We start from the raw sequence: 17,995 nt of genomic DNA, 5'->3' as shown, positions 1-17,995 counted from the left end.
CTGAGCACTGGGGTTCTCGCTGCAAAGCATGTTGGTCCATTCTAAGCCTTGAATAGAAAAAAGGAAGAGATCATTAAACTATAATTTCCCCACACAATTGGTATAAGCTTTTCTTACCAACAGGATTAGTGTGAACGCAAGATCCCAGAATAAAGCTGCTCAGCAGTGAGGATGGCAGTTTAGTGTCTGGTAAATTTGATTTCTCTGAAAATCCTGACACATCATAATAGCAAAATCCTATTTCCCGTAGCAAGCAGGATGGATAATGCTATTTAACACCTGGTACAGGATGTGCCATCAGCTCACAGCTTTGTGCTCTGTGTGCTCATCTTACCTTAAGGTTAATGCTCCTTGACAGCCTACATGGGAAGTAGAATCCCCAAATTAAGTGCCGAACCTACGATTTGCAAATCCTTCCTCAAAATTTCAGTCATGACAAAAAGGATGCAGATAAGAGGATCACATTTCCAGAACTTATGTCTCTATTCTCCGGCTCTGATGTGGCAGTGAGCACTGTGCGGTGCCGGAGCCACACTGTACGAAGGCCACTGAAGTCAGCAAGGACATGCACAAGAATTATGGAATCAGCAAGAAAGAACTAGCAGGGCAGCAACTTGTTGATTGCTAAAATCTGTAGCGTGTCTAACATAGTGCTGAAAGCTCCAAACGCTAACAGAATAATTGCATTACCTTATGGTCTACCCATATTAACATGCATATTACTCAGTCCGTATTGAAAGCATTTCTAGGAAGCTCACAAGCATGGAAACTTTGCTCAAGTGAGAAACAACCTGATTAATATTGGGATCTGCATCTTGCTCATTCACACTGATAAACTAAGCAGTTGTGTCATAGAGCAGTGTATTAAAATTAAGTTCCTTCTGCTCCTGTGACCAGGGGCATGATTCTCATAATGATGCATAATAGTGCTATGAAGCAGTGTAACATGAAGAGTTGGGATTCCCTAGGTCAGGTTTTCAGGGAGAGCTGCATCATTCTTGAAGCAATGGAAGCATGAAGAAATATACCTCAACACGGATGTGTTGACCATAGATTCTTAGAATGGTTTGGGTTGGAAGGGAATTTACAGATCATCCAGTTCCAACCCTCTTGCCATGGGCAGGGACACCTCCCACTCGATCAGGTTGCTCAAAGCCCCATCCAACCTGGCCTCGAACGCCTCCAAGGATGGGGCAGCCACAATTTCGCTGGGTAACCTGTGCCAGGGCCTCACCACCCTCCCAGGAAAGAATTTCTCCCTAATATATAATCTGAATCTCCCCTCTTTCAGATTAAACCCATTCCCCTCATCCTGTCCCTGCGCTCCCCCATAAAGAGTCCCTCTCCAGCTTTCCCATAGGTCCCCTTTCAGTACTGGAAGCTGCTCTAAGGTTGCCCTGGAGCCTTCTCTTCTCCAGGCTCAACAACCTCAACTCTCTCAGCCTGCCCTCCTACGGGAGGTGCTCTAGCCCCTGCATAATCTTTGTGGCCTCCTCTGGACTCGCTCCAACAGTTCCATATCCTTCTTGTGCTGAGGACTTCAGAACTGGACACAGGACTCAAGGGAATGTCTCACAAGAGCAGAGTAGAGCAGCAGAATCCCTTTCCTTGCCCCACTGGTCACACTTTTGATGCAGCCCAGGATATAGTTGGCTTTCTGGGATGCAAGAGCACACTGGTGGTTCATGTTGCGCTTCTCATACACCAAAGCCCCCAAAAACTTCTCTTCAGGGCTGGTCTCAATCCATTCTCTGCCCAGCCAGCATTTGTGCTTGGGATTGCCACAACCCAGGTGCAGGTGTAGAAGAGGAAGCAAAAATATTCTACGGCTAAAGGACCTGGGTAAAGCAAGAACCTGTTAGCTGCTCTGCAGACAAAATTAACTCAACTGTTGATGTTGATGGGAATCTATATATCACAGCGATGTTAAAGATGCAAAGATGGTTATGAAGTCTACAGCCACTGGGGCTTGGAATTGTCATTGAAACCAGTGGCACAAGGGAAGGATGGTGGTTGTAGAGGAGAGGAACAGAACAACGAGGAATACAACAGGACAGCAGCATCCGAGTGAATGTGCGGTTACACATGGGACTATGATAGAGAATGAGGCCATAGATTGTCCTTCCAGTTGGCAAACAGCTCAATCTGTTTCAGAAGTTACTTTTTCTTGCTCTGCTATTTTAAAAGAAAAATCAAATTATTTAAAATACTACTAACACCTCCTCATTATTGTAAATAATTAAGACAACATAGAGTACACATATGTCAGTGATTTGAATACTGCTATCTCTGTTTTTTCCACAGCCAAGAAGCACCATGAGCCTGTCAGCAGACAAGGAAAAACACCGACAAGCTTTTCTGAAAGCTTAATGTGCAAAGTCTTAAATAACAGCTCTACATCCTAGTCAGAGATACAGTATGAGAAGGTTATTCCTTAACTCCTTTGTTGAACTATCTCATTTTGCTTTGCTGTGCTGCTGCATGTGATAACTCATAGCTTATGTGCTATCTTTGACCTAGAAATACTGGCAGCTGTTAGGAGAATCGCTGGGTTTTTGGAAAGTATCAAAAGGTTTTTAGCACATAAATCAAATTTATGAACAGATATCGCCCTGGAGAATAGAATTGTTTATGTTTTAGCATCACAGCTGTCACTGGTGTGCAGTTATTTTGTCCTGTATTAATCCTCTGAAAAGGTTGAGCATCTTCACTCAGTCACTGAAATATTTCATAATTGACAGACTTCATCTGGCACTGCATATGTATCGTAATTTTCTCCATAAGGAGAGCGCTGTGCTGACACTAATCTGTTCTGTTGTCATCTTCCTTTATTATCAATGTCTGCATTGTTTTTTCAGCAGCATTGAAGAACACAAATACGAAGCCTCTAATTGAAAAAAGCTAAGTAATCAAAAAGCCAATTAATCATACAGATGAGCCCTGACACCCAATGATGCAACAGACAGAAATACCACATACACATAACTCAAATATTTTTAAAGTGTGCTTATTTGATGATCAGACTGATCTGAGAATGTAATTAGCGTTCTCTGTCACAGGTGACAGATTCATATTGCACATTTCTTCATGCTGACACTACTTCTCTGAGCTCCACTCCCACCTCACCTCCCATTCCGATCTCTTCTCTTCCGAACAGCCCGCACTGACTTTGTGTACATTCCACTGTGTCATGGAATCACAGAACCATAGAATGGTTTAGGTTAGAAGGGATTTTAAACCCATCTTCCAGCTCCCACTGGATCAGGTTGCTCAAGGCCCCATCCAGCTTGGCCTTGAACACCTCCAGGGATGGGACAGCCAAGGCTTCCCCGGGCAACCTGTTCCAGTGCCTCACCACACTCAAAGGAATGAATTTCTTCCTAAAATCTCATCCAAGTCTCTCGTCTTTTGGCTTAAAACTGTTCCCCCTTGTCCTATCTCTCCACCCCCTTATAACAGGTCCCTCCCCAGCTTTCCTGTAGCCCCCTTTCAGTACTAGAAGGCAGCTCTAAGTTCTCCCCAGAGCCTTCTCTTCTCCAGGCTGGACAACTCTAACTCCCTCAGCTTGTCCTCATATTCAAGATGCTCCATCCCTCTGATCATCTTCATGCCCACTGGACTCATTCTAACAGATCCATATCCTGAAATCAGGACAAGTTAGGAACAAGTAAGCAGCCTCTTATCGTGCTCTATGATTTCCAAAACATTGGGCCTTTCTAGACCTTCCTTTTTTCTTAGTGCTCCATTTCAAACCCAGCACACAAAAATCACCAGTCCTGAAACTCCGAAATGACCTTAATAACAGCTGCAGGCAGCAGCCTCAGTGAACCTGGGATTACAGCAGAGATGAACCTCTCTCCTTTTGCAGGTTTTCACTCTGTAATCTCCACATCTCTGAAAAAGTTCAAAGCCAGATTTGGAGCACAGGGTTCAACTCCTTTCAGAGCTGGAACAACTATTTTTTTGTGTAGAAGAGATTTGCACAAGTACTTTAAAAACAACCCAGACGACACCTGGGCAATGCAAAGGGTCCTTAGCTTACAAATAAAACTCAGAATGAAAAGACAGGCCTTAATATCACAAAAGCTCCACTGTGAAGACAGAACAAACACTGTCTGGGGCATAAGAGTCAGTTCAGAACTGCCTGCTGTAGTCCTGGAGACTCACAAGTCCACGATGGGAAAGTAGGAGATGTAGAGAACACCTATTCCGTATCACTTGGAGACACTTACAGGAAAACTGGGGAGGGGCTCTTTATCAGGGAGTGCAGGGATAGGATGAGGAGGAATGTTTTTCAGCTGAAAGAGGGAAATTTTAGATGAGATATTAGGAAGAAATGTTTTCTTGTGAGGGTGGTGAGGCACTGGCACAGGTTGCCCGGAGAAGCAGCTGCCCCATCCCCAGCAGTGTTCAAGGCCAGGTTGGATGGGGCTTTGAGCAACCTCATCGAGTGGGAGGTGTTCCTGCCCATGGCAGGGGGTTGGAACTGGATATGCTTGAAGGTTCCCTCCAACATAAACCGTTCTGTAATTCTATGACACTCCAGCAGTGCTTAAATGCAGTTATTTAAAGTTCATCATCCCATTTGCACACAACAATTCATTCACATGCACGTTAACATGAAATTCCACATGGGAAGTCTTCACCTAACAGGACCAAGCAAAGACACTGTATCAGAGACCTGATTTAGTATGAAAAATAACAAAGGGTAGAACCTTATTTGCTACATAGCACCTTAAAAAGGTAAAGCAAAAGCTTTCAAGCAGTCATGGTTTGTAACACGTCCTTTACCACGAGTTTCACCAGAATTTGCACCAGAGCAATAAAATGGAAAGCTGATATGTAACAGCAGAGGTTCAACCACGCCACAAGAAGCCAGTCTGGATGAGATACTGCAGGAGCTTTATCCTCTAACATCAGCCAGTTGTTTGAGAATAAGGAACACATTCTGTAAGGGTGTTTTGTGATGGATCTTGATTTTTAACTGTTTAAATAATGCACAGTTTTAGCATCATTAAACTAATTTACCCTCATCCTTTCAAACTATTTTTCATTGCCAAGAACATGACTTCATTAATGTCATCTTCAAAAAGGTAGGACAAAACACTGAGACCATATCTGATATGGCCTCTATTTAAAATATTCATTATGACCAATTATGCACACTGACAATTCATGCAACAGGCTCTTCTTCCTAATCCATAAGAACAGGGTTTTTCTTCTCTACTGCTAAGCTGCATAAATGAATATATAATATATTAATAGTTTTCAAAACTAACTAAAAAGAACCCAAATTAATGAACAATAGCTAGCTTCAGGAAGAAGGCAGAAGGAGAAAGGAGGCAAATGTATTCAGGCTGAAGGTTACAACCAACCTGGGATCTCGCAAATGATGACAGCAGTAATTATTTGAAATTAACATCCTATAAAATAATACCCTATAAAGAATAAGAATGTTAATGGCAATATGTTTAGAACATTGTAAGCACGTCACACAGCTTACCAACCTGTTCTGTACAGTTTAGCTTCAAGTCTACTGAGAAAAAAGGACTCTGAAGTGCTTTGTGAACAAGGCATAAACAACTTCAGTTCACATTAAACTCTACACATACTGGTGTCTTCCAGAGGAACCACTAACCACACAAGAAAAACAACCACGGACCACAACACTACAAGTGCGGGCCCCTCAGTACAAGGACACTGAGGAGCTGGAGCACATCCCGAGAAGGGCAAGGAAGCTGGGGAAGGGGCTGGAGAACAAGTCTTACAAGAGGCGGCTGAGGGAGACCTTATCAGTGTTTACAATTCCCTGAAAGGAGGTTGCAGCAAGGGGGGGTGTTGGTCTCTTCTCCCAGGTAACAAGTGAGAGGATGAGAAGAAATGGAAGCTGCACTAGAGGAGGTTCATATAGACATCAAGAAAAATTTCTTTACCGAAAGGGTTCTCAGGTACTGGCAGGGGCTGCCCAGGGAGGTGGTGGAGTCCCCATCCCTGGAGGGGTTTAAAAGATGGGAGATGAGGTGCTCAGGGATACGGTTTAGTAGTGGACAGGTAAAGTTGGACTTGATGATCTCAAAGGTCTTCTGTAACAAAATGATTCTATGATTTGATTAACGCAGAAATTCAGTATATAAACACAGTTCACATGTGATTTCAAGAATTCTTGGTGTGACACTCATTCACTTGCGCTGCCTCCTCATCAGTGCTAGCAGAAAAGTAACCTTGTTAGCATTATTTCTCTGTATGGAATTACCAGCATAGATGAAATCCCAGTGCAAATGTGAGCACTTACTAAAGAAAGCAATATTCTCAACATTAAAGCCTCCAACTTGTCAATATTAAGCCAGAAACAGCAACAGTTAATACAAAAAAAAACCAAAACAACCTTCTGGCCACAGTTTTAATCAGGATCTCTTTAGGAAACTCATCTCATTTAACAGGAAAACATAACCAGAAAGTCACTAGCAGAAATGAACAGAAACCTCTTCAGTAAAAGGGAGAGAAGGCTTACCCGTTCTTCCAGTCGCGCCAGCTGCTCCTTGTAGTAAGCATCATGCTTCTTCAATTCTCTGTCCTTCTCTTCCAGCTGCCTGGCCTAAAATAAAAAACAGAAAGATAAAACTGGATCAAGAAAGAGCAAAACATCTCCTATAAATTGTACTACTAAGGAACACACAGCGACTGAGAACTGCAGCCTACCAGTTTTTGACAAACCGTAAATTAATAAAAGGATGATTGCTGCATTGAAAATTTAAAGAAATTGTCTATTGTACTCGGTACCCTTCTCTTCTCAACAGCTGTGCCATAATTGGCCAAAATCTATTTGGAAACATCACAAAGATGGAACCAAGCAAACCCCACTGAGGTTAATTTATTTTTTTTTTATTTTACTTTAAATAATCATTTCTGAACTTAGAGAAACTTGCTCAAGCTACCAAAAACACATGCACAGAGATTGAATATTTATATTAATTTGTTAACTGTTCCTAAGTGGACATTTTCACATAATTGCTAACCTTGCATCCATATCCGTGTAGGGAATGGTAAAAAGAACATTTTCTACGTGGCTGCTTTTTCTCTAAAGCTCCAATTCAGGAATATCTCTAGGATGTGCTTAATTCTAAATACATGAAAGTTTGGAAAAACCAAATGCTTGTCTATTTGCAAAAGCAGGACATCTGAAACTGTGCTGTCCTCTTTAATTAGTGACCATTCCTTTCCAAATTCCTAGATGGGTTAAGTATCTGTCTAAGCAAGCCAAAACCTTTTACTGTAGGATCACTCACATGTCCAGTAACTTAAAGTCACTGAAGTATAGAATGATTTGGGTCTGAAGGGAACTTAAAGATCATCCAGTTCCAGCCCCCCTGCTAGGGGGAGAGACATGTTCCACTGGATCAGGTTGCTCAAAGCCCCATCCAACCTGGCCTCCAACACCTCCAGGGATGGAGCAGCCACCGTTTCTCTAGGCAACCTGTGCCAGTGCCTCACCACCCTCACAGGAACGACTTTCTTCCTAATATATAATCTGAATGTCCCTCTTTCAGCTTAAAACCATTCCCCCTCATCCCATCCCTGCACTCCCTCATAAAGAGTCCCTCCCCAGCTTTCCTGTAGGTCCCTTTAAGGTACTGGAAGGTCACTCTAAGGTCTCCCTAGAGCCTTTTTTTCTCCAGGCAGGACAAGCCCAACTCTCTCAGCCTGTCCTCACATGGGAGGTGCTCCAGCCCTTGCATCATCTTTGTGGTCCTCCTCTAGACTCGCTCTAAGTAATACAGAACAATTTTGAACATTGAATACTCCTGAATACTACTATGAATTGAGTTTTTCTTTAAGAGACGCTGCTTTCAGTGCTACTGAGCAAGTTCACCTTTGTTTGGCTTTTCAACTGTACTATGTACCCATGTCGCGTTTACTTACTAAGAATTCAAAAATACATTAAATGAACACACATAATACATACAAAGCTCTAGTCCTCCAGAGGAATTACTAAACGAGTGATTTTTAATAAGCTCTGGAGTTTTTAACACCCAAATTATCAGTCCTAATTCATTCTAGGCTCGTAATGTTTTAATAATAAAATATCTTTAGTGAATAATAATTAAGCACCAGTGGTCATTACCACAACTGCCTATTCAACATTAATAATTTATCTCTCACTTATTATTTTCAACCAGGTACTGACACCACAAAGCCAACTACAAAATGTTCCTATTTTACCAGCATCATGCAGAATCACAGAATGGTTTGGGTTGGAAGGGACCTTAAAGATCACGCAGTTTCAGTCCCCTGCCATGGGCAGGGACACCTCCCACCCACTACACCAGGCTGCTCGAGGCCACAACCAACATGGCCTTGAACACCTCCAGGAGGGGACTTCTATGGACAACCTGTGCTAGTGCCTCACTACCTTCATCAAGAAGAATTTCTTCCTGATGTCTAGTCTAAATCTTCCTGCTTCCAATTTAAAGCCATTCCCCCTCGTCCTATCACTATAGGTCCTTGTAAAAAGTCCCTCACCAACTTTCCTGTAGCTCCTTCAGGTACTGGAAGGTTGCTGTAAGGTCTCTACGAGGCCTTCTCTTCTCCAAACCGAACAATTCCAACTCTCTCAGCCTGCCCTCATATAGGAGGTGCTTAAGCCCTCAGATCATCTTCATGGCCATGTAAAATGGGAAACTCACGTACTCTTACTACTCAAGATGGTATCTCCAGATCACGTTCATGTCAGAAAACTTAGACCATGCACTGTGCTTTGCTTTTAGGTATCCAGGACTTCAGCCACTTTGTTAAGATTGAGTTTTTATTCAGCAAATAGCTAAAGAATAAAATAAAAAACTTTGGATTTTGGTTTTTCCTCAGGTACTTACCTTTTTTTCTATATCCTGAAGCATGTAATAAAAAAAAACTCAAATTAAATTTATTATATAATTGTTGAAAGAATGCTGAAAAACACATGCACATCAGACACATCTGTAACAGATAACTGCTTGGAAGTTGGATTTTTTTCATGGGACTTCATCAAAAATATTCCTGATCATCCAAAAAACACAGAGCTCAATTACAATTCTACTTGGATGAACCAAACCTTGCCCTCCCTAACCACTGAGACTTCAGTGTAGCGCCACGGAGCACATTCTAAAGCGCTGTCCACTACCACTTAAAACACTCTTTATTTGCTACAGAAAATTAATTATAGCTTTCTCCAAAGCTGATTCCACTAAATATCCTACAGCCTGACTACTGTGCTGGGTATTGATTGTGATTTCACCTTTTTCTAGCCAATCCGTGTATCATCTCTCAAACCTGCCCCTTCCTGTGGTTGCAGAAACAGCGGAAAATTCATTGCGGGTTGTGGCTCCCCAAACATCCTTTACCAAATATTGAATATGAAACTTCAATGTATCAACACAGTCACTCATACACAAATATTTTATGTACAACCACCTCATGATCCCTGAAATATTTGCAAACATCCCATGTATGCATGTGGAGTTAAACAGGTGAGTGACAAAGAAAATGTAAAACTAATGTTCCATTATGCTCATGAGAACTTTAGAACACATAGAATCATACAGTGGTTTGGGTTAGAATCATAGAATCATAGAATAGTTTCGGTTGGAAGGGACCTTAAAGATCATCTAGTTCCAACACCCCTGCCAAGGGCAGGGACATCCCACTATATCGGGTTACCCAAGGCTCCATCCAACCTGGCCTTCAACATCTCCAGGGATGGGGCAGCCACAACTTTCCTTGGCAACCTGTCCCAGTGTCTCACCACTGTCATAGTGAAAAAATTCTTCCTAATGCCTAGTCTAAATCTGCCCCTCTCCAGTTTATACCCGCTCTCCCTCGTCCTGTCACCACAAGCCTTTATGAACAGTCCCTCTCCAGCTTTTCTGTAGGCCACTTAGGGACATTAAAGATGACCCAGTTCAAACCAGGGACACTTCCCACTACACCAGGCTGCTCAAGGCTCCATCCAAACCTACCATGAATACTTCCAGGGATAGAGAGGCCACAACTTCTCTGGGCAACCTGTTCCAGTGCCTCACCACCCTCATTGTGAAGAATTTATTCCTGATGTCTAGTATAAATCTTTCCCCCTCCAATTTAAAGCCATTCCCCCTCATGCTATCACTACATGCATTTGTAAAGAGTTCCCCCACCAAGTTTCAGGTACTAGAGACAATACAAATACACCAACAGAAGAGAAATAAAAACTTGTACGATAATAATATATTTACAGGGCCACAGCAATACGATCCCAGTGAATATCAATCAGCCATAGCAAAATAATTAACAGTAGCCATGTATTCAACTAGGTGAATGCTGCACTTCAGATGTAAATGAGATATTCGAACAGGTTCATTGCTTCTTCACAAAGTAACTCTGATAAACAAAGTGTTTGCTTGGCTGAGAAAGTTGGGGTTGTCCAGCCTGCACTAGAGGAGGCTCCAGGGAGACCTTATAGAAGCTTCCCAGTACTTGAAGGGGGCTATAGGAAAGCTGGGAAGGGGCTCTTTATCAGGGAGTGCAGGGATACGGTGAGAGGGAACAGTTTTAAGCTGAAAGAGATTTAGATTAGATACTTAGAAGAATTTTTTTCCTGTCAGGGTGCTGAAGCACTGCTCCAGGTTTCCCAGAGACGTTATGGATGCCCCATCACTGGAGGTGTTGAAGGTCAGGTTGGATGGGGCTTTGAGCAACCTGATGCAGTGGGAGGTGTCCCTGCACATGGCAGGAACTGGATGGGCTTTAAGGTCCCTTCCACCTCAAACCATTCTAAGATTCTATGATTCTATGAATAAAAAATTATTCTAAATTTCCACATTTAATATATATTCGATTACAACAGCCTTCCATTTCAACCACACTCATCATTCCGAATAGGCAACAGAAATAACTTACGGATACTCTTTGCAACATATGCTTCTCCCCTCCCCTCTGATATAATTTCTCTTTGAAGCTGTAACTACTCACAAAATCATTCCTCACCACAAAAAATGATCCAGACACACCACTTAGGAAAAGCTATGTTAATTCCCACTTGTAGAGGTAGAGAAATAGTTACGAATTAGGAACAGCAGCAACAATAATGCATCATAAAGCACATTCTTTGACAACTGTAATTAAAACAAGCTTTTGTAATTACCAGTAAATGTGCTACAGTATGTTTTCTAAAAATAATGAAGTTCTAAAAGAATGAGTAGAGCAGATAAAAAAGATCACGTTGAGAGAAGACTAATGGAGACAATGAAAAAATTGAATTTACAAACAAGTTAGGATCTAGTCTCTACAGAACATGTGTCATTAAGCTTCATTTACTAAATCTAGTTACAGACCAAGGAGAAAAAAAATTCAAACATTCACTGTGTCAAACAAAGGAGTTATGGATTACAATTTCTACTGCAAGCTGCAGGAAAATGCAACTGAAATCCAGAGGCACATTGCTGTCCATCAAGACAGACATTTGTTGATGTTCTTGTCCCAACAAAAGAGCTTTTATTATGATGTTAGAAGTAAAAAGCCGAATAAGGAAACTGTGGGAAACAAGTCAACACATACAGATGAGGTACTCAAAAGGAACTCAGGAGGTCACATAGGTCCTGCTTGAAACAGGATTAACTAAGAGGCCAGACCTGGTACTTCAAGGCTCTATCCAGCTGAGTGAACTGGGGTTGTTTAGTCTGGAGAAAAGGAGGCTGAGGAGACACCTTACCACTTTCTACAACTACCTGAAAGGACAGCATAGTGAGGTGGGTGTTGGTCTCTTCTTCCAAGTAATAAGTGTTAAGACAAGAGGAAATGGTCTCAGGCTGCACCGGGGGAGGTTTAGATCGGATATTAGGAAGAATTTCTTCATGGAAAGGGTTGTCAAGCATTGGAAGAGTCAGCTCAGGGAAGTGGTGGTGTCACCATCCCTTGAGGTATTTAAAAGATGTGTAGACGTGGAGCTTACTTTTTTAGTGGTGGATTTGGCAGTGTCAGCTTTACTCAATGATCTTATAGGTCTTTTCCTATCTAAGTGATTCTATGATTCTATTTTTTTATCTTGTCCACAAAACAAAGATCAGAATGACCAAACAGTTGTACCAAGCTACTATGGAATGAGCGATATGAGTACTAAAGAACAGTAGCACTCATCACCATACTTTACTCCTCACTGGGTGAATCATCTGGTTTGTTCAGTTTGAAATCAACAGGTATGGAAGATTTCTTTTTCTTGAAAATAAAAATTAAAATACATTCATGACTATTATATTCATTAGCAACATGCACAAAAGACTCATGTTTCCCTCCAATAAGAGTTCACAGAATCATAGAATGTCCTGAGTTGGAAGAGACCCACAAGGATCATCCAGTCCAACTCCTAGGCCTGCATAGGACAACCCCAACATTCACACCACGTGTCTGAGGGCGTTAGCCAAATGCTTCTTGAATATTGTCAGGCTTGGCACTGACTCCTTCTCTGGGGAGCTGTTCCAGTGCTCCACCACCCTCATGGTGAAGAACCTTTTCCTAATATCCAATCTAAACCTCAGTACCACATCTCCCTGCCGTTCCCCCAGGTCCTGTCTTTGGTTGTGAGAGAGATCAGTGCCTGCTCCTCTTCCTTCCCTTGTGAGGAGGCTGCAGACTGCAATGAGGTCTCCTCTCAATATCCTCTTCTCCTGTCTGAACTTAACAAGTGACTTCAGCCACTCCTCATACAACAACCCCTCTAAACCCTTCACCAACTTCGTGGTCTCCTTTGGATGCTCTCCAGTAGCTTTAGATGGGGCCAACACCCATGTGGAGCAGAGCAGAACAATCCCCTCCCTTGATGAGCTGGCAGTGTCGTGCTTGATGCTCCTCAGCACACGGTCGTCCTCTTGGCTGCCAGGACTCACTGTTGGCTCATGTTCAACTTGTCAACAAGAAGCCCCAGCTCCTTTTCCACATCTCCAGCCTCTCGCACCCCAGTCTTTGTGGACAGCCAGGGTTGCCACGTCCCAGGTGCCAAACCTGGCACTCGCCCTTGTTAAACTTCGTGTGATTAAGTTCAAAGAGAAGAGACACTAAAGAAACTGTACTACATATACGCATGTCAACGGGAATAAAAGAAAGGCATGACTTATTTCTGAAACTATATACATGCTTTTCAGTTAACTAGCACAGTCCAAAAAGATCAAACATTTTAAAGACTATCTTCTGTACTGCTGCCAGGTATTTGTAGCAATTCAAATAATGTCTATAACCATTTCTGACAGCTTCTGATGTTTCAGTCGTATGTCAAATATGTTCAGTTTTCCACTAATCTTAAAGAAGCAGTCACAGACCCACTCGGTATGAGTCAAAGTGGATTTCTCTACATAAAAATGGAGCAAGGGAACCACTATCTTGCATAATTCAGAAAAAAAACAACTGCCAGTAAGTAGATTTAAGACTACATTCTACTACAAGCTTTGATGCTTTACCAGTATTGTAGCAAGCCATAAATATTTGTGTCCTTTTATACTGTGTTCAGAATTGCCCTGATGATAATGATTGGAGCTTATAGAAAGGCTGAGGAGGGGCTCTTCATCAGGGAGTGCAGGGATAGTATAAGAGGGAATGTTTTTTAAGATGAAAGAGGGGAGGTTTAGGTTAGACATTAGGAAGAAATGTTTTCCTGTGAAGGCGGTGAGACCCTGGCCCAGGTTGCCCAGAGAAGTTGTGGCTGCCCCATCCCTGGAGGTGTTCAAGGCCAGGCTGGATGGGGCTTTGAGAAACCTGATTCAGTGGAAGGTGTCCCTGCCCACGGCAGGAGGGTTGAACTAGATGATCTTTAACGTCCCTTACAACTGAAAGCATTCTATGATACTGTTCTATAATTTTAGAGAAATACTTCGAATTTCCTGAATGAAATGAACAACAGAAAGATAAAAAAAAGGTATTAGAAAGCACTGTGAGGCAGTATTTGATGTCCATTAAAATAAGTCATCATGTAAACAAAGGAAAACATAAGGAAACATCACTCCTCCAGAAGTTACTCTCACTCTAGGTATCACCACTGAAGTCTAAAAACAAACCAATAAGAAGTAACGTCCATGGAGGTGTTCAAGGCCAGGCTGGATGGGGCCTGGAGCAGCCTGGTTTGGTGGGAGATGTCCCTGCACATGGCAGGGGGGTTGGAACTGGATGATCTTTTATGTCCCTTCCAACCCAAACCATTCTATGATTCCAAGCTTTCCAGGTAGGAACCTTTACTCTTGTTGCAGGAATCCAGCATCTTTTGTCAATACATTGACATTATATTATTATATTTATAAGAGCCACAACTTATTATTTTGCCTTGTAAACTGAAGATTCAGTAGACTAAAGACAGTCAGAGAATTCTTATAGATGCTGCGCTAATAAAAGGAATGAAAACTAAGCATCTCATTGAAGCCCACTTCAAAGTCAATCTCATCTGAAATCCCATAGAAAGAGGGTCTAGCAGTGTCAGGGACTGCACATTCTCCAGTGCAATTTTCCATCTGCGAATGTCCTACTTCTTGTATCAAATGATCAAAACTATATATGAATTGATATCATTTCCATCCAACAGAAGTTGCAGCGTTGGAACTGGCTGCTCAATCTCTTATCCTGGTAACCAATTTCAACTAAATGCAAAAAATAATGATGCCCAAGAAGGTAAATCCACTTTAGAATACAAAATGAGAGTACATTTCTGTCGTCTCTGCTATTCAAGTTATTGATTTCTGCTTAAGACACAAAACTGAATCACTCATAACTCCATCAGGCGTCTCTCAATTTGAGAGATACAATATAAGCAATATCTTCATTTTTGAATGTTCAAGAAGGCACTACTTAAAGACATCTTTAAAAGAATAGATTATCTGTATTTTTGGAGAAATTAATGTTGTTAACTTGAATTCTTCTCTTTAGTAGTGAACAAAACATAAAAACTCATTGACTTCCTTTCAAATAATGCATTCACACTGTTTACTATTAAGAAAATCTCTGTTTTGAGATAATCAGCATGATTAAAAAAAAATGCAAAGAGTAGATGATTTGAGACAAAAGCTGTAATTCAGCAACGAATAGACCTTTCCAATGGAGCATATGAATTAATAGCAAAGTGTTCAGGTATTTAACCTCAGCACTGTCAAAGGAGTATGATTTCGGTCAGTTCTGGAAATCCTGCATAAGAACGCTCACACAAATTACACTCTTCCATCAAGATACAGAAAAAACTGACACAGTAAAGAAGATATTTATCATTAATGGGTATGTCATAGATTCACAGAAAGAATCATAGAACGGTTTGGGTTGGAAGAGACGTTAAAACCCATCCAGGTCCAACCCCCCGTGCCATGGTTAGGGACACCTCCCACAGGACCAGGCAACTCAAGGCCCCATCCAACCTGGTCTTGGAACATCTCCAAAGATGGGGCAGTCACCACTTCCCTGGGCAACCTGGGCCAGGGCCTCCCCACCCTCATCAGGAAGAATTTCTTCCTAATGTCTAGTCTAAATCTTCCCGCTTCCAATTTGAAGCCATTCCCCCTCATCCTCTCACAACAGGCCCTTGGAAAAAGTCTCTCCGCTGCTTTCTTGTAGCTCCTTCAGGTACTGGAAGGTCAGTACAAGGTCTCACCAAAGCCTCCTCTTCTCCAGGCTGAACAACCCCAGCTCTCTCAGCTTGTCCTCATAGCAGAGGTGCTCCAGCACCTACGTATATCATATACATCAAGCCTATACAGAACTTACCCCTTTGAATAAGTCATTACTTTTTAGCTCTTCTCTTTTGTTCTTTGCAGCACCTTGGAAACTAAACTCGAAAAAATAAAAGATAGTTCTCCTCTTCTCTAAACCATTTCACTAAGTGTGAAAGTCCTTCATGATAAGAAAAATTACTCTACCTGTTTAAATTATTAAATACAAGCTGACATTCAGCAAAATTAGAAATCAAAACCTTGGGAAAGTGGAGGGAAATGGCAGGAAGATTGTGTGGAGATACAGCAACGTTTAATGCTCTTTGCGTTTCAATGAGTAAATTACAATGCTGGTCTTTCAGAATTGTTCTTTAAAGTTTCAGCAACTTATTCTGAAATAAACCCCCCAGAGGCATCCTGCCTGGAGAAGAGAACCCTTGAAAGGAGCAAGGATTGATTTATGTATTGATTATTGGTGAGCATCTTCCTTTTGTATCATCCTATAACACGTGTCATTGAATTTCTGTGTCCAACTTCCATTCATTGCACTTCTTATTTCTCTTCTCATTTGATTGCCGAGTCTCTAGGGCAGAGCCTGGAACTCACTACACATCTGTGCAATGTTTAACATAATTATACTTCAAGCTCGGCTGGTGTTTGTATTATTCTAACAGAAATAAAGAATATTCTGAGCACAGATATTATATACAAATATGTAAAATTGATAGAAAAAGCAGATTTAATACAAGATAGTAAGAGAGACAAACATTTCATTTTTGTAAAGTCCATGCTGGTCAGATGGTGAACACCTGAGTGTGTTTGTGACTGAGCAACTGAAAAAAACATATTTATAAATATCAATTACTAATCAGAGGCTGGAAATATATTTAAGAGACTCAGATGCCAATATTTCTGTCCCTTACTCTACAATTTTGTCATGTGCATTTGTTGACAGAACATTTAGAGTCATTACAGAGCAGGGTAGAGACTGGCAGTTACAAAACCACGGTTCTACATTTTACTATAAATTATTCTCGTAATAGGAAAGAATAAAACAGTTGTTTAATGGGATATTCAAAATAACTCAATATCTTAAACAAAGAAAGATGAAAGCAAATAATTATAAAATCCAACAAAATGCTCAAGGATTTAATAAAAACTACAGGATATAAATGGCAAAAAAGAACAGACTAGAGAAGATTATGTGGCCAACACCCATGTTGCAGTTTACAATTTAGATTCCTGAGGACTGAAGTAAATACGGATACATTAAGATGATTGCAACTAGAGATCATCTTAATTCATGAAGACCATGTAGAACATCACAGGACAGACTGATTGAGCTGGGCTTGTTCAGTCTGGAGAAAAGAAGGCTCTGTTGAAACCTTAGAGCAGCCTCCTAGTACTGAAAGGGGCTACAGGAAAGCTGGAGAGGGACTCTTGATCAGGGAGTGCAGGGGTAGGGCGAGGGGGAACGCTCTTAAGCTGAAAGAGGGGAGATTAAGATAAGATCCTAAAAAGAAATTTGTACTGTGAGGGTGGTGAGGCACTGGCACAGGTTGTCCCGAGAAGTTGTGGCTGCCCCATCCCTGGAGGTGTTGAAGGCCAGGTTGGATGGGGCTTTGAGCAACCTGGTCTGGTGGGAGGTGTCCCTACCCATGGCAGGGGGGTTGGAACTGGATGATCTTCAAGGTTTCTTCCAACCCAAACCATTCTAGGATTCTATGACCACAAGAAGCTGTTATATTTAAGGCATAAGGATCAAGAAGCCTGAAGACATTCGGGATCCAGGGAGCATGAATGGAATATGATACAGCTTGGAAGCAAAAGCTTGCGCCAGCCACGTGAAGCATTTTTATCCTGATCGTAAAGCCCTAGAGAAAGACTTTATACTCCTGCAGGCAAGCCAATAAAATCTTGTCCCAGGTGGAACAGCAGCTGAACAAACAAAGAGAGAGACTTATGATGAAGAAGGAAAAGAGAAGACAGCACACCCTGAGATCACATTATTTGACAGAGATTAAACAAACTCCCAGATCCTCCCAGAGCTCTGGTCACTACAGCCAAAAGCACCAGTAAAGCAAGAAGCTGGAGGTACATAGAGACCAAACCCATCAGAATACCTCATGTACACAGAGGGGCAGATGATAGAGGCATACAAAATAATTAAATCTTCAGAGCATGTGAACCCGGCTTTTTTATTTACTCCTTCTCATAATACAGGACCAGGGAGATATTCAGTGAACAGTGAAATTGAAAAGCAACAAATTTGAAACCAATTAAATGCATAATTAACCTGCAGAACTCATTGC

At 41.6% G+C, this 17,995-nt stretch overlaps 1 protein-coding gene across 2 annotated transcripts in view; it reads right to left on the bottom strand.

Annotated features, from left to right (window-relative positions):
- CHCHD3 (coiled-coil-helix-coiled-coil-helix domain containing 3) overlaps window positions 1-17,995 on the bottom strand; it is a 179,027-nt gene that overhangs the window by 68,416 nt on the left and 92,616 nt on the right. For both annotated transcript variants that reach the window (XM_069865723.1, XM_069865804.1), the window contains exon 5: window positions 6,512-6,595. In XM_069865723.1, the coding sequence (XP_069721824.1) occupies window positions 6,512-6,595 (84 nt within the window). The remainder of the gene's footprint in view (window positions 1-6,511; window positions 6,596-17,995) is intronic.

Source organism: Phaenicophaeus curvirostris, chromosome 1 (genome assembly GCF_032191515.1).
Source record: "Phaenicophaeus curvirostris isolate KB17595 chromosome 1, BPBGC_Pcur_1.0, whole genome shotgun sequence".
Taxonomy (NCBI): Eukaryota; Metazoa; Chordata; class Aves; order Cuculiformes; family Cuculidae; genus Phaenicophaeus; species Phaenicophaeus curvirostris.
Note: the sequence above shows the minus strand (reverse complement) of the source record. Positions and strands in the feature narration are given on the sequence as shown.